The 25,676-nt window shown below is 41.4% G+C and overlaps 1 protein-coding gene across 3 annotated transcripts in view; it reads right to left on the reverse strand.

The window, feature by feature from the left end:
• Window positions 1-25,676, reverse strand: part of epg5 (ectopic P-granules autophagy protein 5 homolog (C. elegans)) — a 147,460-nt gene that overhangs the window by 17,330 nt on the left and 104,454 nt on the right. The window contains exons 32-39 of one of the 3 annotated variants that reach the window (XM_078219487.1): window positions 24,828-24,973; window positions 21,905-22,112; window positions 18,903-18,978; window positions 16,787-16,890; window positions 10,373-10,548; window positions 4,231-4,416; window positions 888-1,091; window positions 74-218 (exon numbers count right to left, since the gene is read on the reverse strand). In XM_078219487.1, coding sequence (XP_078075613.1) covers window positions 74-218; window positions 888-1,091; window positions 4,231-4,416; window positions 10,373-10,548; window positions 16,787-16,890; window positions 18,903-18,978; window positions 21,905-22,112; window positions 24,828-24,973 — 1,245 coding nt within the window. Of the gene's footprint in view, window positions 1-73; window positions 219-887; window positions 1,092-4,230; window positions 4,417-10,368; window positions 10,549-16,786; window positions 16,891-18,902; window positions 18,979-21,904; window positions 22,113-24,827; window positions 24,974-25,676 lie in introns of all 3 variants that reach the window. The other 2 variants (XM_078219488.1, XM_078219496.1) reach the window with 2 other exon arrangements.

Below are 25,676 nucleotides of genomic sequence, written 5' to 3' on the forward strand. Positions count from 1 at the left end.
TAACACATATAAAAACACACGAACTCAGAAACTGACATTAACATCCCTTCGGTAGTTTTCACACTGCACTGACCTGGTGGGTTAAAGATAACAATATCATCCAATAGTGTTAGCATTTCATGTTCTAATTGAGCATGGACTATCTGAGCATTCTGATCCAAAGTGATGAGGAACTGGACAACTTGATGAACACATGCCCTGCATTTATGTGTAGCATCCTAAAGAAAACATATACACAGCATTAGCATCTAAAGTATTCAGCAATATGTGATTAAAATAAAAAAACAATTTTCTCAGAGACAACTGTGGCCTTTGTTATGTGAACACAGAATATTCAGCAATTTCCAGTATAATGTCCAAACCAGATAAATGGACGACCATAATCGGGGCACAGGCATCACAATCATAACTTTTAAATAAATCAATCTGATTTTTTTCTCCCCTCTATGTGCTCAATGTTTCTTCTCATGCAATTAGAGTCCTGCTTCAGAATCTGAGGTTATTCTGCAAGAGTGGACTCAGAAACTCTCAGCATCTATACTGGCATGGATTTCAGGGTAAAGCAAATGGCAGCCAATATTTAGCTTCAATTTCATTAGTGTTGTTTTCCAACATGTCTAAGGAACTTCCATTCATCACACTTCACATTGCGATGAAGGTTGTGTCTAATTTCAGAGCAGCTATGAAGTCACAAAATATTACTGAATAAACACACAAGCTGATTTGGAATACATGCAAAGAGATACTTTTAGTTAATGAATATTATTCAAAGGCCCATCATTGTGGTGTACCATGTACTGGAAAACTTGAATTAGAAAAGCATTCACGTAGCTTCAACATAAATCATACTGACCAAACAAATATTTTCATTTTAAATATCTACTTACACTGTGTATGTCCAAGGTTTCACAAAAACCTGCAGCAACTTTTAAAAGCTTTACTATCAGTTCAGCTGATGGAGTTTTTAAAATTACAACGGAGGGTGAGTAGTGGTTACTGAAGTAGCTGATGACATTTTGGTATGATACAGTATCCACAAAATGCCAGGGTATTGCATTTGATTGTCCAAGAAGGCTATGTAACGGGGATTCCTGCAGAGATGCATTAACAACGGAATTAGTAAAACCTAAGTTGCGAATACAATTAAATAAGCAAGACTGTAATATTTTTCACAGAAGTATCCAAGGTGAAGCAGTCAAATTCTTCTGGGTCATTTCAGAATCAAATAGACATGACTGCATTCATATGCTTCTGAAGACCTGATTTTTCCAAGAAGCAATTACTTTTCAGAACATTAGTAGGAGCAGGAGTAGGAGCAAAGTAGGAGCGGAACAGAAGTAGACCATATGGCCTCTTAGGCCTGCTCCACCATTCAATACAATCATGGCTGATCATCTCTATTTTCCCACCTACTCTCCATATCCTCCATTCCCTGAGAGAGGAACAATCTCAGCCTTAAGTATATTCAACAATGAAGCATCCACAACACTCTGGGCTAGAGAATTCCAAAGGTTCACAACCCTTTGAATTCTCCTAATCTCAGTCTAAAATAATTGGTCCCTTACCTTGAGATTGTGCCCCCATATTCCAGATTCCCCAGACAGGGGAATCAACTTCAGTGTATCCCCTATCAAGCCCCTTCAGAATATTGAATATTCAATGAGATCACTTCTCATTCTTTGACATTCTGGGAAGCAAAGATTCAATTTACTCACTTTTCCATTATAGGACAACCCTCACATCCCAGGTACTGATCCAGTGAACCAATATAACAAAATAAACATGAATTTATTGCACAATGAAAATGTAGGGCGGATTTTGATCTCTGTGCAATGGATTGATGGAGTGCGGTCAAAATCTTCAGAGATTTGAAAAGCGTGGTTCACTCAGATGTGACCGATTTTCAGTGGCCTTTACCAATTACGTAATCAGGTACACGCCCATAATGGGCGAGAACTTGAGTCTAATACTTTCCAATAAATCCAGAAACTCAGCTAATGTTCTGGGGACCTGGGTGTGAATCCTGCCACGGCAGATGGTGGAATTTGAATTCAATAAAGCAGATCTGGAATTAAGAATCTACTGACGACCATGAAACCATTGTCGATTGTCGGAAAAACCCATCTGGTTCACTCATGTCCTTTAGGGAAGGAAATCTGCTGTCCTTACCTGGTCTGGCCTACATGTGACTCCAGAGCCACAGCAATGTGGTTGACTCTCACCTGCCTTTTGAAACGGCCGAGCGAGACGCTCAGTTGTATCAGCGTTTCAATAAGGCAGCTCACCACCACCTTCTCAAGGGCAACTAGGGATGAACAATAAATTCTGGCCAGCCAGCAATGCCCAAGTCCCACAAACGAATAAGAAAAAAATCATCTCCCCTCATGGTATATTCATACCTCTTGACATGATATCACATTGGCGAGGTTCTCGACAGAAGAGGGACATGGCCAGGCAGTGCAGGGGCGGGTCCTAGTAGGATTCCCACTGGGGGTGGGTGTGGGGGGGACACAAGCACGGAGGGGGTTGGGGATGCCGGTGATGATTATGGAGGCGGGAGTGGGGGGGGGGGGGGGGGGGAAGACTTATAATTCTGTGGTGGTGGAGGTGGTTACCTTTTGTTCTGATCTGGGAGCTCTTTAAAAATGGCGCACAGATCTCTGTGGAACCAATCTTGTCGGCTCTAAGAGTCTCCACCCTGCCAGAGTGATGGCGTAAACCGCACATTCACTTTTTAAAAAAGTCTAAGAGACTCACAGTCCAGAGAAAAAAACTGGTCTATGGAGCCGGAGGGCTTCACACCAGTTTTCTTTCTGAGGCTGAAACTTTGAAGAATTCTGGTAAGATTCTGCCCAACAGATTTCTATGCTAAGCCATGCTAATGAATGGAGGACAAAAATATCAAATCAGAATTTTTGTAGCTGTTAATATAAACATATTTTGTAATACAATTGATGTTTTCCATATTCTTGAAGTTAATTATACACTTATATTTCAGAAACATGAACAGCACAGATTGCCTCTCTCTTCTTAATGCTTTTTATCTTCTTCCTTTCTCATCAAGCCTGCGACAAAAAACTTTTCCATATCCAAAAATACATTAAGGAAATGTTTCCATCATTTGTGTTGTTTCAAGATGATGCATCCTGTTGGATGAGAGTGTTTGAAGACTTGGACCTTAGACCAGGTACCAAGCTCATGGTCGACAGAACAGTAGTGAAATCCATCCTCCTAATTGCTCAGAGACGTGGACAATGTGCAGCAGGCACCTTAAAACCCTGGAGAAGTACCATCAGTGCTGCCTCTGCAAAATCCTGCAAATCCTTTGGCAGGATGGGCACACCAATGTCAGTGTTCTCGCTCAAGCCAACATTCCCAGCAACGAAGCATTGACCACTCTTGATCGGCTCTGTTGGGTCGGCCACATCATCCGTGTGCCTGACACGAGGCTTCCGAAACAAGTGAAATTCTTGGGAGTTTCGACATGGCAAGTTAGCCCCAGAAGGACAGAGGAAATACTTGAAGGACACTTAAAGACTCCTTGAAATATTGCAACATTGCCATCGACACCTAGGAATCCCTTGCCAAATCTCCCAAAGAGGAGAAAAAACATTTGGGAAAGAGCTGAACACCTCAGATTTAATCTCAGAGCAAGATGAAGTCAAACGTTGACAGCAAAAAGGACTTGTGGCAACCCAGGCACTCCATCTACTGGCTCCTCCAATCACCACCTGCCCTGCCTGTGACAGAGACTGTAAGTCACACATTGGACTCTTCAGTCACCCTTGACTCTGAGGGACTGCCTGAGAGAGAGGGCATCCTGTTGATGTCACTTGCTAATTTTCCTCCCCCTACTGCCCAAGGAAGGCAGGTTAACTTTCTGCCCCTTTGTAAAACGACTGTCACCAGTTTGCAACTTTATTGTCTTTGAATTATGTCATTTGGTTTACATGAGTCACACCTCCCATTTGAATGTGGCACATCAACAGAACACAAGTTCAGATTTGAAGTTATACTTCCCAATTTTGCATTTTAAAATGTACTTTTCTGGATAAATTATTGAATAATCTTTCTAAATTATGTTTTAGCTGAGAAAATGACTTTAAATATTACAAACAAATCACATTGATGCTCAGTTACTCAGAATTCATGGATCTGCTGTTTTGATAATAAGATATTGCATTATCTCTTAATAGAAAGCTAGACAAGGGAAAATACAAAACTACTTACTGGTTTACTTATAAGCTTGTCTTCTTTTGATAGAAAAACCATCATAAACAACAAACAGACAACCATCATCCGTGTTTGCAAGAGGGGTTGGGGATTCCAAGCATCAGAAAGAACACTAACCCAGTTAACTTCACATAGCAAAGTTCCCAAAAATAGGAAACAGCTCTTTGGACTTCCTCTCTCTACCTGAAAAATAGCATCAAGATTATTGACCAGTGTCCTCTCTTTGGATTTGAGAAGAACTAAAGCCAAGATTGAATATAAACATGGGATGGTTGAATAGTCCTCTATAACAGAGTCATTGTCAATTATATCTCCACAAACAAAAGAAATAAAAAACACTTCCATCTGAAAAAGTTTTACGCTCATAACACTTCCTCTGAAGCAATAGTCTGTACTAATATTCCAAATATTTCCCAATCTTATACACTATCTATCAATGGTTAGCGATCATCTTGTCTGCTCAATGACCTAAAAGGCAACCAGTCATATGGCAGAGTTGTATTTCATTGTTTAAGCAATGATGCAGTTATTATAATTTACACATTTATCAATGCTCGACTCGGAGTGTTAGAAAGCATGATTCTTCTACCTTTGTAAAAATGCAAATGTTAAATAAACCGTTGCTTTGTCAAACAATTCTATAAAAGCAAATTACGACAGATACTGGAAATGTGAAATAAATACACAAAGTTCTGGAAAAACTCAGCAAGTCTGAGCAGCATCTGTGGAGCAAGAGAAACAGAGTTAACATTTCATGTCAAATATGACTTCTTCAGAACATTCTATATATTGTCCTTTCGTTTTATCCATGTAAGTGAAGTCCCCTCATTCCTGGAACCATTCTCATAAATCACTTTCAGATCCTTTCTAAAGCCTTCACATTCTTCTAAAAGTGTGGTGCCCAGAGTTGGACACATTATTTCAGTATGTTTTAGGCAAGACAGAGGTGAAGGTAAAAGAGGTGGGGGAGTTGCAATACAGGGTAGGGGACATATTACAGCTGTACAGAGGGAGGATATCTTGGAAGAATTACGTAATAAGACACTGTGGGTAGAAGTCAGAAACAGGAAGGGGACAGTCCCTATGATAGGGGTGTACTGCAGGCCTCCCAATAGCCCAAAGGAAGTTGAGGAACGGATATGTAAGCAGATTCTGGACAGATGTAGAAATAATAAGGTTGTTATAACGGGAGACTTTAATTTTCCTCATATTGACTGGAAATCCCTTAGGGCCAATGGGTCCAGATGGTGAGGAATTTGTTAAGTGTGTCCAGGAAGGCTTTTTGGAAGAATATGTGGATAGTCCGACTAGAGAGGGGGCTATTCTGGACCTAGTACTAGGAAATGAGCCTGGCCAGGTCATCAAAGTTGCACTGGGGGAACATGTGGCGAACAGTGACCACAATTCCATAAGCTTTCGGATACTGATGGAAAAGGACGAGTGTTGTCCTAGGGTTAAGGTGCTAAATTGGGGGAAGGCTAACTACAACCAGATTAGGCAGGATTTGGAGGCTGTTGTTTTGGAGAGGCTGTTTGAGGGTAAATCCACATTTGGCATGTGGGAGTCTTTTAAGGAGCAGTTGATCGGAGTGCAGGACAGGCATGTGTCTATGAAAAGGAAGGACAGGAAAGGCATGATTCAGGAACCGTGGATGACCAGGGAAATTGTGAGTCTAGTTGAAAAAGGATGCGTACATGAGGTCTAGGCAACTAAAAACAGATGAAGCATTTGAAGAATACAGGGAAAGCAGAAAATAGCTCAAGCAGGGAGTTAGGAGGGCAAGAAGGGGGTCACAAAATGTCCTTGGCAGACAGGATTAAGGAGAATCCCATGGCATTTTATACATATATTAGGAACACGAGGGTAGCTAGAGAAAGAGTTGGTCCACTCAAGGACAAAGGAGGGAAATTGTGTGTAAAACCAAAGCAAGTGGGTGAGATCCTTACTGAGTACTTTGCATTGGTATTCACAAAGGAAAGGGACACACCGATTGATGTTATCTTGGAGGGGTATATAAACCCTTTAGAACGAGTCATCGTTACGAGGGAGAAAGTGTTACGTGAATTAAGATAGACAAATCTCCAGGGCCAGATGGCATCTATCCCAGGTTACTGAGGGAGACAAGAGATGAAATTGCTAGGCCTCTAACAGAAATCTTTGTTTCTTCATTGGCCACTGGTGAGGTACCAGAGGATTGGAGGATAGTCAATCTTGTCCCATTTTTTAAGAAGGGTAGCAGGGATAACCCGGGTATTTATAGGTCAGTGAGCTTGACGTCAGTGATGGTAAAACTGTTGGAGAAGATTCTTAGGAGTAGGATCTATATACATTTGGAACTGAATGGTCTTGTTAGCAACGGACAGCATGGTTTTGTACGTGGGAGGTCACGTCTCACTAATTTAATTGAATTTTTTGAGGAGGTGACAAAATTGATTGACAAGGGAAGGGCTGTGAATGTTGTCTACATGGACTTTAGTAAGGTATTTGGCAAGGTCCCTCATGGCATGCTGGTGCAAAAGATTAAATGTCACGGCATCAGGGGTGAACTAGCTAGATGGATTCAGAGCTGACTTGGCCATAGAAGACAGAGGGTAGCGGTGGAAGGGTGTTTTTCTGAATGAGGGTCTGTAGCGAGTGGTATTCCGCAGGGATCAGTGCGGGGACCTCTGCTGTTTGTAATATATATAAATGATTTGGAAGAAAACGTAGCTGCTCTGATTAGCAAGTTTGCGGATGATACTAAGATTGGCGGAGTTGCGGATAATGATGAAGACTGTCAGAGAATACAACAGGATATAGATAGACTGGAAAATTGGGCGGAGAAATGGCAGATGGAATTTAATCCGGCCAAATGCGAGGTGATGCATTTTGGTAGATCCAATTCAGGTGAGAGCTATAAAATAAATGGCAGAACAATCAGGAGCATAGACACGCAGAGAGATTTCGGAGTACAGGTCCACAGATCCTTAAAAGTGGCAGCACAGGTGGAAAAGGTGGTGAGGAAAGCATATGGCATGCTTGCCTTCATCGGATGAGGCACTGAATATAAAAGTTGGCAAATTATGTTACAGTTATATAAAACATTGGTTAGGCCACGTTTGGAATACTGTGTCCAATTCTGGTCACCAGAACTACCAGAAGGACTTGGAGGCTTTGGAGTGAGTGCAGAAAAGGTTTACCAGGATACTGCCTGGTATGGAGGGTATTAGCTGTGAGGAGAGATTGAATAAACTGGGATCGTTCTTCCTGGAAAGACAGAGGCTGAGGGGCGACCTGATAGAAGTTTACAAAATTATGAGAGATGTAGATAGGGTGAACAGTTGGAAGCTTTTTTCCAGGGCAGAAATGACAATTACATGGGGGCACAAGTTCAAGATAAGGGGGAAAGGTTCAGTGGAGATGCGAGGGGAACTTTATTTTTAAACAGAGGGTGGCGGGGGCCTGGAATGCATTGTCAAGTGAGGTGGTTGAGGCAGTTACATGAGCCACATTTAAGACTTACCTTGATAGGCATATGAACAAACGGGGAATAGAGGGATACAAGCGGTTGGTTTAGATAGGCAAATGTGATCAGCGCAGGCTTGGAGGGCTGAAGGGCCTGTTCCTGTGCTGTACTGTTCTTTGTCCAGTTGGGATATGAGCCAATATTTTATAAAGACCGAACATAGCTTCCTTGCATTTGTTCTCAATGCCTCAATTTATTAAGTCCAGGATCCTAAATGCCTTATTACTCACTTTCTCAACCTGCCACTTTCAATGATTTGAGTACATATACCTTGAGATTAAATTTGCAGTTTGCAAGCTGTTCTCTGCACTATGGTTTTCAAAGCCTGTGTATTTTTGAAACAGTTTCTGGCTGTGACATCGGACTTTAAGTAGTCTGCACCTTCTGTCGACGGGGAAACAAGATGTTTGGGAAGGTAAAGAAAACACTTCAGTTAGTGGTCAGAACAGACACAGGCTTCTTGGAGCTCAGTGTTTTCAGCAGGAGAAGAACAGTATAGTAGGTGTGGAGAAGCTGTATGTGTAAGACTGTTAAAGTAGAAAGCTGTGGAACAGCAGAAGACCAAAAAGAGTGGTACGTGGTAGGGGTGGAGAATGACCTTAAAAGGTGCACCATTTAGTAGACATTTTACCTGTGGAACTTGGGTAAATCTGTTGTCAGATGGGACTTTTGTGCCTAACTCCTACATGGGTAAAAAAACTGAACTTCTAGCCAGGAAAAACTGAGTTTTGAGGGACTTTGTAGTTAGATTAATGCCATACATGCGGACTGGACTACTGAAAAAATCTGAGATCCTACCTTTGGTGTATCAGCTAAAGGAGTGCAACGTATGGTTTCTACTTAATATAGTCTGCCTGTTAATTCATGTTGATTTTAGTTTGATTGCTACAATAGAAATTTTAAAATGTTAAATCTTGTCCATTAATTTCTTACATTGGTGTTTGGGAAGTTTGGTTGTTGTTATTGGTCTCCATGGGGATCATAACTATCCACAGGACCCTCTGCTCTTGCACACCCCCTAGAATCATATACTTTATCTTGCTTCCCCTCGTTCTTCCTACCAAAATAAATCACATCATACTTCTCTGCATTAAATTTTATCTGCCACATGTCCATCTGTTCCAGTAATCTCTCCACGTTCCTTTGAAGTCAATCACAATCCTCCTCACAGTTCAGAATCCTTCTCAGTTTTGTATCACCTGCAAATTTTGAAATTGTGCCCAGCACACCCAAATCTAGGTCATGAATATAGATCACGGTGGCACAGTGGTTAGCACTGCTGCCTCACAGCACCAAGGATCCGGGTTCGATTCCCAGCTTGGGTCACTGTCAGTGTGGACTTTGCACATTCTCCGTGTGTCTGTGCGGGTTTCCTCAGGGTGCTCCGGTTTCCCCTCTCAGTCCAGATGCGCGGGTTAGGTTGATTGGCCATGCTAAATTGCCACTTAGTGTTAGGGGGACCAGTAGGGTAAATATGTTGGGTTACAGGGATAGGGCCTAGGTGGGGCTGTGGTCGGTTCAGACTTGATGGGCCAAATGGCCTCCCTCTGCACTGTAGGGATTCTATGATCAAGGAAAGCACTGGTCCCACTTGTGAACTTTGGGGAACTCCATTATATACCCTTCTCCAGTTCTTAAAACAACTGTTCACCACTACTGCTTCCTGTCACTCAGCTAACTTTATATTCATGCTGCCACTGTCCCTTTTATTCCATGAGTTTCAACTTTTCTAACGTGCGACATATGACATTTTGTTATGTGACATTTTGTTAAAGACCTTTTGGAAGTCCATGTACACTGCATCCATCTCATTAACCCTCTCCATTACCCCCTCAAAAAACTCAAACAATTTGAGCGGTAATGTGGCAATAATGGAAACTTGGTTCAACCTTTTCAACTCTTTTTCCTCTCTGCCCTTTACAAGATTTATACCCCAGTCTATATGAGGATAATTAGTATTCCCCACTCTTAACTACTCGAAAGATTTTACACCCTCAGTAACTTCCTTACAATTCCTTTCCCTCTGGTTGTTGACCTATGGAATATACCTAGTGCAATAGTTTCTCAAATATTTCTCAGTTGTAATCAAATCAATTCTGTCCTTGACTCATGCCACTGATCCTGCTTTCTTTCCTTTCCTATTTTTTCTGAACACCTTACATCCAGGAATATTTAGTACCATATACTCAGTCCTATCCTTTTTCAGCTAGATCTCTTATTACAATATCGTATTACCGAAATAACAACCTGCACTTGTAGCTCCTAATTTACAACACTGCCTATGTTCACATAGGCAGAAGCAGCCCAATTTAGGTCACTTTGCACTTTCTCTTATGCTGATCCCACCTAATATCTCATTAAATGCAGATGTTTGCAAATAATTCCATGTTTTATTAATTTACCAGGTAAGTCTGTAATTGGAAAAGATAAAGGGAATTTGAGGGTGGAAATTTTATTCTCAAGTGTTTCATTCTTTTATCAGCCATTCATTAAAGTCAGCTTCACAGTACATTCAATAAATGCAGCAAGACATAAATATTGATGTACTCAGAACCTGTAAAGTCAATAGTTACAGCAAAAGTGAGTTGAATATACTTAACTTTGTAGAGAACAACTTTTCATAAAGTAACCTACTTTAAAGAACTCTTCCATTAAGGCTTGGTCAGGATACAATTCTTTCCATGGCAGTTTGGAATATTCTGAATGGTAGGTATACAGGATATACTCAGGCATTTTGGGTTCAGTGCAAGTTTCACAATAATGCATCAAATGGAACCATAGAGCACCTCGCTGGCCAGGAATTAGTCGATCTGTAAGGAAAAGAGTGGAAAATATTGTGTATAATGAAGAAAATGACTATCTGCTGTTGAGGCTAAAATAGCAAAGAGAAACAATTTATGCTCGTGTCATTTTTGTGACATACATACCTAGCAGATTGGAAAATTGCTAATACAACACTGGGATTCAAGAAAGGAAGGAGGCCGAAAGCAGCAGGCCAGTTAGCCTAACGTCTGTCATTGGAAAATGCTAGAATCCATTATTAAAGAAGTAATATCAGGACATTTGAAAATCAGAATACAATCAGGAAGAGACGATATGGTTTTGTGAAAGGGAAATCATGTTTCACTAATTTATTAGAATCCTTTGAGGATGTAACAGGCAATATGGGTAAAGGGGAACCTGTAGATGTGGTGTATTTGGATTTCCAAAAGGCATTCAACAAGGTGCCACGTCAAAGCTTACTAAACAAAATAAGAGTTCATGGTGTATGAGAGTAACATATTAGCATGGAGAGAGGATTGGTTAGCTAACAAGAAGCTGAGAGCAGGAATAAATTAGTTTTTAGGTTGGCAAGCTGTGACTAGTAGAATGCCTCAGGGATCAGTACTGGAGCCTCATCTATTTATGATTTATATCAGTTACATGAATGGAGGGACAGAACATCTGGCAGTTAAATTTGCTGCTGACACAAAGATACATAGGAAAGCAAGTTATTAAGAGGACAAAAAGAATCTACAGAGTTTTTAAAGTTTATTTATTAGTGTCACAAGTAGGTTTACATTAACACTGCAATGAAATTACAATGAAAATTCCCATGTCGCCACATTCCTGCGTTTGTTCGTGCACACCAAGGGAGAATTTCGCATGGTCAATGCATCTAATTAGCACGCCTTTTAGACTGTGGGAGGAAACTGGAGCACCCGGAGGAAACCCACGCAGATACGAAGAGAACGTTCAGACTCTGTTCAAACAGTGACCCAAGCCAGGAATCGAACCTGGGTCCCTGGCGCTGAGAGGCAGCAGTGCTAACCACTGTGCCACCGTGCTGCACCACCTCCCCCATATGGATTTATATGTGGTACATGAGCGGACAGAAATTTGACAGGTGGAATACAATGTGGAAAAATGTGAACAGGAAGAACAGAAAAGCAATATATTATTTGAATGGAGAGAGACTGCAGACCTTTATGGTACATAAGGATTTGAGAAACCTGGTCCATGATAAGACCATAAGACAAAGGAGCAGAATTAGGCCACTCGGCCCATCGAGTCTGCTCCGCCATTCAATCATGGCTGATATTTTTCTCATCCCCATTCTCCTGCCTTTTCCTCATAACCCCTGACCCCCTTATTAATCAAGAACCTATCTATCTCTGTCTTAAAGACACTCAATGACCTGGCCTCCACAGCCTTCTGTGGCAAAGAGTTCCACAGATTCACCACTCTCTGGCTGAAGAAATTCCTCGTCATCTCTGTTTTAAAGGATCGTCCCTTTAGCCTGAGGTTTTGCCCTCTGGTTCTAGTTTTTCCTACTAGTGGAAACATCTTCTCTACATCTACTCTATCCAGGCCTCGCCGTATCCTGTAAGTTTCAATAAGATGCCCCCTCATCCTTCTAAACTCCAACGAGTACAGATCCAGAGTCCTCAACAGTTCCTCATACGACAAGTTCTTCATTCTAGGAATCATTCTTGTGAACCTCCTCTGGACCCTTTCTAAGACCAGCACATCCTTCCTTAGATATGGGGCCCAAAACTGCTCACAATACTCCAAATGGGATCAGACCAGAGCCTTATACAGCCTCAGAAGTACATCCCTGCTCTTGTATTCTAGCCGTCTTGACATGAATGCTAACATTGCATTTGCCTTCCTAACTGCTGACTGAACTTGCACATTAACCTTAAGAGAATCTTGAACAATGATTCCCAAGTCCCTTTATGTTTCTGATTTCCTAAGCATTTTCCCATTTAGAAAATAGTCTATGCTCCCATTCCTCCTTCCAAAGTGCATAACTTCACACTTTTCCACATTGTATTCCATCTGCCACTTCTTTGCCCACTCTCCTAACCTGTCCAAGTCCCTCTGCAGCCCCCCTGCTTCCTCAATACTACCTGTCCTCTACATATCTTTGTATCAACTGCAAACTTAGCAACAGTGCCTTCAGTTCCTTCCTCCAAATCGTTAATGTATATTGTGAAAAGTTGTGGTCCCAGCACTGACTCCTGAGGCACACCACTAGTTACCGGCTGATGACAAAAAGTTGGTATGTAAATGCAGCGGCAAGTGATTAGGAAGGCAAATAGAATCATGATGTTTAATGCAAAGGGCAATTGAATATAAAGGTAGGGAAGTGTTGCTGCAGCTGGGGTGATAGACTGCACAGGAAGACAGGAAATAGGAGCAGAAGTAGGCCACTCGGCTCCTTGAACCTGCTTCACTATTCAACTAGATCATGGCTAATCATCTACCTCAACACTATATTCCTGTACTACTGCCATAGCCTTGATGTCTTTAATATCCAGAATTCTATTGATTTCTGTCTAAAACATACTCAATGACTGAGCCCCATAGCCATCTTAAGCATCTGGAGTACTGTGTACAGTTTTGGTCTCCTCACTTAAAAAAAGATACATTTCCATTAGAAGCAGTTCAGAGAATGTTCACTCAACTGATTCCTGGGATGCAGGGGTTGTTTCATGAGGAACAGTTGAGCACGTTGTGCTGAAACCCATTGGGTTTCTGAAACCCAAGAGCGATAAGGGCAAGAAAGGGGTACAGGGCAAAGATCACAGTGAAGAAAAGAATTATTGTTGAACACAAGTCCAGAATCAAATTCCAATAGTGTATTCTTTCACAGAGTCAGCAGGTTGAAGAGATGCTGGATAATTCACCTTTCCAGTAGAGATGACTTTCTTGATGAGATAGGCACATAGAGGTGATGCAGTCTTGTAGGCACTGGTATAGAAGCTCAGGTAGAAACAGTGTAGATGAGGATCTGAAAATTTAAACCTAGACAAAGCTCTGGTTCTGTTGCTGTTTGATAGAGCATGGCAGATTGCCCTTGCAACTTCACAAGGCAGGATTAACTGGTTCTCCCATCTGGGGTGGGGGAGGAGGGTGGTGGGCAGGGCTGTCATGTGATATGACTCCCACTTTCCCACTTTGGTTTGGACAAAGCATGTATATTTCTTTGTCTAAAATTATAGAATCCCTACAGCGCAAAAAGCATCCCACCCAGGCCCTTCCCTCTGCCCAATCCCTGTAACTATGGCTGATCCACTTAACCTACACATCTTTGGATTCTTAAGACAGTTACTATTTCAACCATTAACAATTTCAAAGGAAATTTCAGGGTCCTTTGCTCTGTCAGACAAGTGGTCTATGTTGGCTGGTTCTGGCCTCTGAAATGTAAACTGTCTTTGCATAATCATTTTGGAATTTGGTCTCTAAGCACAAGGTTGTTAGCGCATCTTCAGCGATGACAAGATTGTAGCTGTTATGATTGCCAGGAAGTTCCTAGCATTTGAGTCAAAGTCATCAATGGCTTCAATCATTGCACAGCCTTTGTCCAGTTTCAAAGATTTAATTGATTCACCATGCTGATATATAGAACATAGAAAGCCACAGCACAAACAGGCCCTTCGGCCCACAAGTTGCGCTGATCATATCCCTACCTCTAGGCCTATCTATAGCCCTCAATCCTATTAAATCCCATGTACTCATCCAGAAGTCTCTTAAAAGACCCCAACGAGTTTGCCTCCACCACCACCGACGTCAGCCGATTCCACTCACCCACCACCCTCTGAGTGAAAAACTTACCCCTGACATCTCCTCTGTACCTACCCCCCAGCACCTTAAACCTGTGTCCTCTCATGGCAACCATTTCAGCCCTTGGAAATAGCCTCTGAGAGTCTACCCTATCCAGACCTCTCAACATCTTGTAAACCTCTATCAGGTCACCTCTCATCCTTCGTCTCTCCAGGGAGAAGAGACCAAGCTCCCTCAACCTATCCTCATAAGGCATGCCCCCCAATCCAGGCAACATCCTTGTAAATCTCCTCTGCACCCTTTCAATGGCTTCAACATCTTTCCTGTAATGAGGTGACCAGAACTGCGCGCAGTACTCCAAGTGGGGTCTAACCAGGGTCCTATAAAGCTGCAGCATTATCTCCCGACTCCTAAACTCAATCCCTCGATTAATGAAGGCTAGTACGCCGTACGCCTTCTTGACCGCATCCTCCACCTGCGAGGCCGATTTAAGAGTCCTATGGACCCGGACCCCAAGGTCCTTCTGATCCTCTACACTGCTAAGAATGGTACCCTTCATATTATACTGCTGCTTCATCCCATTGGATCTGCCAAAATGGATCACTACACACTTATCCGGGTTGAAGTCCATCTGCCACTTCTCCGCCCAGTCTTGCATTCTATCTATGTCTCGCTGCAACTTCTGACATCCCTCCAAACTATCCACAACACCACCTACCTTGGTGTCGTCAGCAAACTTACCAACCCATCCCTCCACTTCCTCATCCAGGTCATTTATGAAAATGACAAACAGCAAGGGTCCCAGAACAGATCCCTGGGGCACTCCACTGGTCACTGACCTCCATGCAGAGAAAGACCCCTCCACAGCCACTCTCTGCCTTCTGCAGGCAAGCCAGTTCTGGATCCACAAGGCAACAGCCCCTTGGATCCCATGCCCTCTCACTTTCTCAAGAAGTCTTGCATGGGGGACCTTATCGAACGCCTTGCTGAAGTCCATATAGACCACATCCACCGCTCTTCCTTCGTCAATGTGTTTGGTCACATTTTCAAAGAACTCAACCAGGCTCGTAAGGCACGACCTGCCCTTGACAAAGCCGTGCTGACTACTTTTGATCATACTAAACTTCTCCAGATGATCATAAATCCTGTCTCTCAGGATCCTCTCCATCAACTTACCAACCACTGAGGTTAGACTCACCGGTCGGTAATTTCCCGGGCTGTCCCTGTTCCCTTTCTTGAATATAGGGACCACATCTGCAATCCTCCAATCCTCCGGAACCTCTCCCGTCTCCATCGACGATGCAAAGATCATCGCCAAAGGCTCCGCAATCTCCTCCCTCGCCTCCCACAGTAACCTGGGGTACATCCCATCCGGTCCCGGCGACTTACCAACCTTGATGCCATTCAATAGTTCCAACACATCCTCTTTCTTTATGTCCACATGCTCGATCCTTTCTGTCCACCGCAAACCAGCAGTACAACCACCCAGATCCCTTTCCACCGTGAATACCGAGGTAAAGTATTCATTAAGCACCTCCGCCATTTCTAACGGTTCCGCACAAACTTTTCCCCCTTCACCTTTTAAGGGTCCTATGCCTTCACATCTCATCCTTTTACTCTTGACATATTTGTAGAAAGCCTTGGGATTCTCCTTAATCTTACCCGCCAAGGTCTTCTCATGACCCCTTCTCGCTCTCCTAATTTCCTTCTTAAGCTCCTTCCTACATCCCGTATACTCCTCTAAATCCTTAACACCTCCTAGCTCTCTGAACCTTCTGTACGCCTCTCTTTTCTTATTCACCAGGTTCATCACAACCTTCGTGCACCACGGTTCCCGTACCCTACCAACACCCCCCTGTCTCATCGGAACGTTGTCATGCAGAGCTCCACTCTATAAAAATATAGAGTGAGGTCTTAGCTCCAGGACACTGAGGGAAGGAAGAAATTTACTGGGCGTGCAAGCACTTTGGAACTGACTGACAATGATATTTTTAAAAACTCTCTCTTTAGCGTTACTGGGAGTTACTTGCAGCTGGGATTAACATTAATTAACATTAAGGGTGGCACAGTGGCTAGCACTGCTGCCTCAGTGCCAGGGACTCTGGTTCGATTCCCCGCTTGGATCACTGTGCGGAGTCTGCACATTCTCCCGTGTTTGCGTGGGTTTCCTCCGGTGCCCCAGTTTCCTCCCAGTCTGAAAGATGTGCTGGTTAGGTACATTGGCCATGCTAAATTCTCCCTCAGTGTATCCGAACAGGCACCATGTGGCAACTAGGAGACCTTCACAGTCACTTCATTGCAGTGTTACTGTAAGCGTATTTGTGACACTAATAAATAAACTTTAAAACTTTAAACTTTAATTATTTTGATACAATCATGAACAATGGGGGCCTGATTGAATATCCACCCTTTTACAATATCTGACCATAAATGCACATTTCTCAAAATTCACCCTTCTTTCCAGAATTAAACAATCTGTTTAATTAAATCAGAGCTCACCTTTAAAACCTTGATGCAGATAATCAACACTTTTAGTAAATAACTTCACCATGCCAGATGCTACTGGACTGTCAATCTCTAGCCAAGGATACGAACGGTTATTGCTGTAAGTTAAAATATAACATTGGGATGCTCAACTAAACATAAATGAACACAGTTACAATTTGCAATTCACACTATCAAAAATGGTAGTCTATGATAAAACGGTCATTCAAAATCAAGTAAGTAGCAGAATTAGGGGGAGGAACAACTTGCATTTAACAGTGATGGGCACAGCACCTGCCAGGCCATCCAATTTTATCCCACCTCCCCCCCCACCCCACCTCCCATTGGTGAGGGCCATGTAAAATTCCTGCTCTATTTCGGAAGTTCTCTCATCAAACTCCTTTATTATATGTATTGTTTTGGGTTCCGCCACAGCCACTCAGCTCCTGACTTCATTACAGCCTCAGTCCAAACATGGACAAAAGAGCTAAATTCCAAGGTGAGCTGAGAATGGCTGTGCTTAACATTGAGGAAGCATTTGACTGTGTGCGACATGAAGGAGCTCTAGCAAAACTGGAGTTAGCGAGAATCATGGGGAAAACCTTCCACTGGTTGGAATCATACCGAGCACAAAAGGAGATGGTTGTGGTTGTTGGAGGTCAATCATCTCAGTCCCTGGACCATCACTGAAGAAATTCTTCAGCTGCTAGATCCCACCATCCTAAGGTTAGAAATCTGGATGACCCTTCGTCAGAGCTCTGACTTATTACATCTTTCCATTCTGAAAAGGACCCATTTATTGCAGCTCAATGGTGACAACCAGTTTTCAATAAATGCTAACACATTTCCTCCATTTCCATAGGCTTTTACTTTATGCACCAGCCTCTTATGTGGCACCTTGTCAAATGTCTTTTGGAAATCTAATTACGCTATATCTAGGTTCCCCTCAATCCACCCACCTTGTTACATCCTCAAAGAATTCGGGCAAATTTGTCAAACATGATTTGTCAAACTGAAGAGAGTTTGGAAGTTAGGTCCAATCATAGGAGGGGTTGTAAAAGTTCACCTTTGAGGTGTCTTTTAAAATTGAGGAGAAATTAAGCAATACAGACATGTAAGAAATATATTAAAAAGTCTCACAACACCCAGTTAAAGTCCAACAGGTTTATTTGGTAGCACAAACCACTAGCTTTCAGAGTGCTGCTCCTTCATCAGGTAAGTGGGAGTTCTGTTCACAAGCAGGACATATAAAGACACAAACTCAATTTACAAAATAATTTTTTATTATTATTAAAATCATTATTTTGTAAATTGAGTTTGTGTCTTTATATGCCCCGTTTGTGAACAGGACTCCCACTTACCTGATGAAGGAGCAGCGCTCCGAAAGCTAGTGGCTTGTGCTACCAAATAAACCTGGTGGACTTTAACCTGGTGTTGTGAGACTTCTTGCTGTGTTTACCCCAGTCCAACACCAGCATCTCCACATTAAGAAATATATTCCAGAACACAGGGCCACTGTTCTCTCATCCCACCGAGAAATGCATAGCAATCTGGAATTAGAAGGGCCAATATTGAGAGTTTAGATATGGGGCTGGGATAGGGTGGAGTCAATTTGGAGAGATTTGTAGATGTAAACAAGGATTTTCATGTCAACATGTGGTAGGATGAGGAATGCATGGGAGTGAAGTTTATTGTGAAATAGGTTGCAGGCAGTGAAATTTTGGAGTTAAAGTTGTGTAGGATGGAGTGCAGGAACCCAGCGAAGAAGTCATTAGGTAAATGATGTCTGGAAGTGACAAAGGTATAGATGAGGATTCCTGTACATGTACCATGTTCAAATTAATAATAGATTAAGAAATGGATTAACGTTACATAACTTTGTTGTGAATAATCCCCATATCTAACAGAACTTCATTACATGTATAAAGAAAACAACATATTACAGTTAAAGTAAAAGCTTCTACAACTGCTACAATTAAGTTGCTTCCAGTTTTGCTTTGTCTCAGAATGCAATCACCTTTTGTCATAGCAAGTTTACAAGATTTGGCAGTTTCATTACTTCCTTATTCAAACATGAAAATCAAACTATTGTTTTGCCTGATGTTTTACAAGGAATTACAAAAGTGGTTACCTTGCTTCTTCTGTATTTAACACCAATAGCCATGGCCTGAAAAGTCCCAGCAATTTTGAATATACCATTTGCAAGCCTACAATGAAACGATCACAAATCATTAATGTTGGAAAAATGAAACTAAATTAAATACAGTTGGAACAGTGGACCGCTCGGATTTCTATTTGTAATATAGATGAAATTAACCCATTCTAAAGTACCATGTTTTGCCCACTCAATTTACAAATGATGCAGTAATATAAATTTTATATTGTATCTTCTAAATGACTGATTATATAAAGTTTAAGTTTGTTTATTAGTGTCACAGTAGGCTTACATGAACACTGCAATGAAATTACTGTGAAAATCCCCTAGTCGCCACACTCCAGCGTCTGTTTGGGTACACTGAGGGAGAATTTAGCAAGGCCAATGCACCTAACCAGCACGTCTTTTGGACTGTGGGGGAAACTGGAGCACCCGGAGGAAACCCATGCAGACACGGGGAGAACGTGTAGACTCCACACAGACAGTGACCCAAGCCGAGAATCGAACCCGGGTCCCTGGCACTGTGAGGCAGCAGTGCTAACCACTGTGCCACCGTGCCTCCCATTGCAACAGTTAAACAGAGTGGTAAGTTATTATCCCCATTCTTTGAGTGTCCTCAATCACAGCTGGATCTTTTGCCCTCAGGAAGCAAGCAGCTTTTATTAATTAGACGTTTGCGTCTTAGCGAAATCCAAAAAATGAGCAACATACTCTTTGAAATAGTTAATACTGAATTTCAATATTAAGTCAATACTTTCTCTAATCCTAACACATCAAATTGTTCTACTGTGTTAGACATGGTTCAGGTGGTAGCATTCTTGACCTGAGTTGGAAGTTTGCGGCTCCTCCAGAGACTTGAACACAAAAATCTAGGCTGATACCCCAGTGTAGGCTGTGCTGTAGGGGTGCTGTTTTTTGGACTAGACTTTAAATTGTGGAGCTGTCAGTCCCTTCTTAAACGATCCCTTGGCATAATTTTGAAGGGGAGCTGGGGAGGGTCCTGGTCAATATTTATTCCTCAATCAACATCACAAAAATACTCATCATATTGCTGTATAAATAATTGGCTGCTATGTTTCTCACATTACAACAGTAACCATACTTCAGAAGTGCTGCTTTAGCTATAAAGTGCTTAGCGACATCCAGAGGTCACAAAAGGTGCTGGATATAAAAGCAATTCTTTTTCAAAATACTTGCTCAGGGAAATTACTTGTTGAAGCCAGACAACTCAAAACTGTCTTTTCCACTTGAGGCCTGTTGTGTGCCAGATTAATTTTATTCTTAATCATATTATTGGGCCTTCACAACAATACTCCCATCCAGTGAATTCCTTCTGAAACGTTAATTCTTGTACAAACTACAGTAGCGAGGTACCAACACAGTAAAGGAGATGAATACACACTTAAACAGTTTTGATACTATTGATGGAGGAAGAAATATTAGTCTAGACAGCATGTGAACTCAATGCTCTTCCTCAAATAGTGCTATAGGGAACCTGAACATTCACCTAGATCAATGGAACTTGTAGATGGGACCAAGATTTAACACCTTATCCAAAAATGGCAGCTTTGATAATATATAACTTATATGCACAAGGCCAGAACTGCGATATGGGACTCCCAACATTCCAATTTAGAATAGAGCTACCAACTGAATCAATCCGACACTATGTTCATCAGATTGTGCAAAAAAGCTCACTTAAAAATGTTGATTGAGAATAAAATGTAGGCATAGAAATGTATTTCCGCACAGGACATGCTGTATTTGAATTTATGCAGATCAAAAAAGGAGTCAATTGATATTTTAAATGCAATTGTGGTAATTTTCAACAGACAGATGAAACTGGACCAACTTTCTTGAGAGTAATCAATTCTCTTTCAGAAGTATTTGCTTAAAAGTTAATTTTCAATGTAACAGATATTTGTTAGAGTTCTTAAATCGTATACAATAGAATCATAGAGGTTTACAGCATGAAAACAGGCCCTTCGGCCCAACTTGTCCATGCCACCCTTTTTTTTCAAAACCCCTAAGCTAATCCCAATTGCCCGCATTTGGTCCATATCCCTCTATACCCATCGTACCCATGTAACTATCTAAATGCTTTTTAAAAGATAAAATTGTACCCACCTCTACTACTACCTCTGGCAGCATGTTCGAGACACTCACCACCCTGTGTGTGAAAAAATTGCCCCTCTGGACACTTTTGTATCTCTCCCCTCTCACCTTAAACCTATGCCTGCTAGTTTTAAGCTCCCCTATCTTTGGGAAAAGATATTGACTATCTAGCTGATCTGTGCCCCTCATTATGTTATAGACCTCTATAAGATCACCCCTCAGCCTCCTACGCTCCAGAGAAAAAAGGACCCTTTTCTTCATTCACTGAAGAACATGGGGACCCTGTTCTTCATTCATGGATCAATTGTTTAATTTAAACATGAATACAGAATCAGGCAATCATAACCAGGAATATTGGGAAGACGATGGCCTGGTGGTATTTTCGCTGGACTATTAATCCAGAAACTCAACTAATGTTCTGGGGACCTGGGTTCGAATCCTGCCACGGCAGATGGTGGAATTTGAATTCAATAAAAAATATCTGGAATTAAGAATCTACTGATGACCATGAAACCATTGTCGATCGTCGGAAAAAACCCATCTGGTTCACTAATGTCCCTTTAGGGAAGGAAATCTGTCGTCCTTATCTGGTCTGGCCTACATGTGACTCCAGAGTCACAGTGATGTGGTTGACTCTCAACTGCCCTTGGGCAATGAGGGATGGGCAATAAATGCTGGCCCAGCCAGCAATGCCCATGTCCCATGAATGAATTTTAAAAATCCTCACTCCAATGTAATATGTGCATTTCACAATACCAGTCATTGGCATTGACACTAACATTTTACTTTAACATTGTATTCAGAAAGTGAAAGTGCAACTAATGAAGGATCAGATGCTGATTCATCAATCCTTTGGTTAATACCTGCTACATTTTTGCTGCTGGCCAGAGGTTCTTGGGCAAGTTTGGCAATCTCAGAATCAATGAGAGACCTAGCAAGGAACATCAACAATTTCTTCACTTCATTCATGTATGGAGTCCACTTTGAAAACAGACCAAAGCTCCTTAGATCTGGTTTTGAAAGGCGCAGTTTGAAGAAGAAATCAGAAAGCCATTGTATGGTCTCCAGCACCTGCATGGTGAAACAAAGTTCAAAACTACTTCCAAATTACATCTGAAAATATTTAGATGTGAAAAATAATCATCAAAACCTGTGCTTAAAATGTCATTTTTTAAAGGATATTTTTGATTCCTCTCTGTTGAGTAAGTTAGGGTAGGCTTGAATTTTGAATCCCCTTTTTACATCTCAAGTTGGTTTAAGACCCACATTGCATTACTCAGCTTAAAACAGGATAATTCAGTGCATGGATAACTCAATACACGTTGCCAATGTTACTTCTTGGCATCACACTTGAAATTACATAGAAAGGAACCCTTTGGAAACTATTTTTCTCTACCTCTGCTGGCTGATATGCTTGATTAACAGACTCACTCCATTGAAACTAAAATGTAAATACTGCTGAAGACAACACCAAATGTTCAGGCCTCAAAGTTTGAAGCTCCCAGATCTGTTTTAATTGCAAATTATTTGATAGAGAAATATTTTGGTCGGAACATGGTGTTTTTAATTGTCCAATTATCTGCAGCAAACACCCAAATTCACAGATAATTGCATTGAAGAGTGGTCCCGACAAAACTTACTTCTGAGATATTTGTCATTCTCCTTCATTGTGCTGATCAGCATCCTTCATGAGGTGACCCAACATACTACAAAAGTTGTAATCTGTGATGAAGGGTGTGTTACCCAGTGTAACAAACTACTAATCAATACTCATCTACTTAATGTCCGAGGACATTAACATAATCTGAAAACACCAATTATGCATTTGTCAACATCAGGTTTTACAACACTGGTAAGTCATTTCTCAAGAACCAACCATTTTGTTTTCCTCAAATTTACTCTTATTTCAAGATTTACTTTTGTGCTACGGTCCCTATTGGTTACAGTTGACATGTTTGTGCGAACACGATATGCCTGCTACATGCAATGGATGTACAGAGTTCTGTCTCCCTACTTCTAACTAAAATAAAGCAATTAAAATGATGTTGCTGTTCTAAGAAATGCATAAAGCATATGCATTAAACTCTCCACAATGCTTTTTTAAACAAAGGGTATATCATGGTTGGTCAAAGAATCAGAGGCACTAACTCTCACTCAGTACGAGAGAGTCACTTTGGGCTTATTTTGCTTTCTGTCAATATATTTATGGAAAATATTCCTGACTACAGATAAGCTGTATGAGAGGAAAGCTTTTCATTTTATTCAGTTATGGAGAATTGCCTTTTCATAGGCATTTCTAAATTCAGCATCAGGAAAAGTATTTGTTAACTTCCCTGTCAGTGTGGAGTGATGATGTGGAGATGCCGGCGTTGGACTGGGGTAAACACAGTAAGAAGTTTAACAACACCAGGTTAAAGTCCAACAGGTTTATTTGGTAGCAAAAGTGTGGAGTGAAACAGAGGGAGTAAGTTATTTAGTTTCAGATGTAAATGTACTGAAACTAATGAAAACTGCCAATGTAAACTTGTCATGCTGCAATTACACCCTCTTGCCTGTGCACTTACAAATTTATAATGCAGTCTGTGAAACTGAGAATGTACAACTTTCAAAACATGAGTACCAAGTTGTGCTTGCTTGCTCTGGGCAATTAACCGCTATGCTCTAACTCTACTTCACCCAAAGAATAAAGGAGATTAACTACAAAGTAATTACTTCTGTTTAAAACTTAAAATAGGGAGAGAAATCACAAAGGTGTTCAGTAGTCTGGAATTCGCACCACTAAAAGGCTCCGGATGTCCAATTAAATGCCGTTTTCAAGATTGAGAGTGATAGATCTTTACTGGGTAAGAGTGTAGAAAAGAGGCAGATAAATGGACCAGAGGTGTGGACCAGTCATGATCTGACTGGATGGTTCTTCTCCATATGGTACTTTCAACCCAAATAAATTTTACCACACTTTCATTTAAGAACCGAAGAAATCTTTTAGGGAAGAGTTGGCTTTTTCAGGTTTCCTCAAGTCATGTGCCACTCAATTATAATCTGAGGGTACCGCCAATATACTTTGGAACTGGTCACTAGGAGCTAAAGAATTGCACAGTGATTTACCTTAGCTTTCTCCTTCACGTGAGGAAGTACCTGGCTTCCTGATTTTATGACTGGGATATGGAACTTTCAAGCTAACTGTAGGTTTGAACATCCTACCTCTCCACTGTCAAATTGATGTGCCATTAAACTTCATTTTACTTGGATTTATTTCTGAAGATTTTGAAACTCTGCTTACCTAATCCTCCATTTTGCTTTAAGCACAGTCAAAGAAAGGTACGTGAAACATTGACCTAATTTGATTCTAGTACTATTCTAAACTTCAACTCAATAATATCTTGTTGAATAGGATCAATATTGCAGCAACGTGCTGAATTAAGGATGGGCTGGTGCATGGGAACAGGAAGAGACCAAGAAACCAACAAGATGATAAACATTGTGAGACAGAGTTAAAGAGAAGATAAAAGGAAACTACACACAGAGAGAGAGTGACAGAGAGAGAAAGAGAGACACAGAATTTAAGGGATTAAAAATGTAGAATATAAGGGGGTATGGGGGGGAGACAGGATTAAAATGAATATGAACTCAAGAAAAATAGGGAGAGAATACTAGAATTTAAGAATACTGGAAATGAAAAACAAACCAAGAAACTCCAGAAACAATCTCAGAAGTCGAAGTATTCTAGTGGTAGGCAATTAACCCACTTTTCTCATGTTTGAATATAGTTGGTAGACTTTGCATTACCTGTTCAAATGACAGGCTAATCTTTTGAGAACGTTGCGTTTCTGTGGATCTCACAATTCTGGGTTCATGTTCATCTTCAGAGGTACAATTTAACGTTTTCAAAGCAACCTTCCAGCAGTCAGGGTTCAATCTTTGTTCTGAAGAGCCTTAACCAAAGAAAAAGGAAAGTGGACATTTCTTTCTGCAAAAGCTCTTCCTATTCAGCAGTATCCTAATAGAATCATAGAATCCCCACAGTGCAGAAGGAAGCCATTCAGCCCATCCAGTCCGCACTGACTCTCCAACAGAGCATCTTACACTAGTCCACCCCCCACCCTATACCCGCAACCCCACACATTTACCTCGCTAATCCCACTAACCTACATATTTTGGGACACTAAGGGGCAATTTTAGCACGGCCAATCCACCTATGTTAATTATTTTATTTACATCCATTAAACAAATAATTGACAAATGACTGTCGATAGCAGCGAACAAGTTAACCTTTGAAGCCTTGAAAGTTCCCGCCAAAAGCAGGGGTCAACTTACGTGCCTGGTATAAAAGCGAACTGCTAAAATGAGTGCAGGCGATCACAAGGCTTTGTCATTTGCCATGCAGGGTCTGCTGTGTGTATGCATGTTTTAAACGCTCACGCATCTTCACAACACACCCTGTATCGTGTGCTTGATCCCTCACACCCAGTTATAAGGTATAGGTAAGTAAAACATCCATTTGTGGGATGAAAAATTGAGGCTGACCACTCATGCAATATAGCATGTCTTGGCTGAAAAGGGCATCAACTTATACACTGAGTATATAAAAAAAAACAGGATTTTTTGGGGCTAATAAAAGTTGCATAGCTTCTATGC

This window comes from Mustelus asterias, chromosome 1 (genome assembly GCF_964213995.1).
Source record: "Mustelus asterias chromosome 1, sMusAst1.hap1.1, whole genome shotgun sequence".
Lineage (NCBI taxonomy): Eukaryota > Metazoa > Chordata > Chondrichthyes > Carcharhiniformes > Triakidae > Mustelus > Mustelus asterias.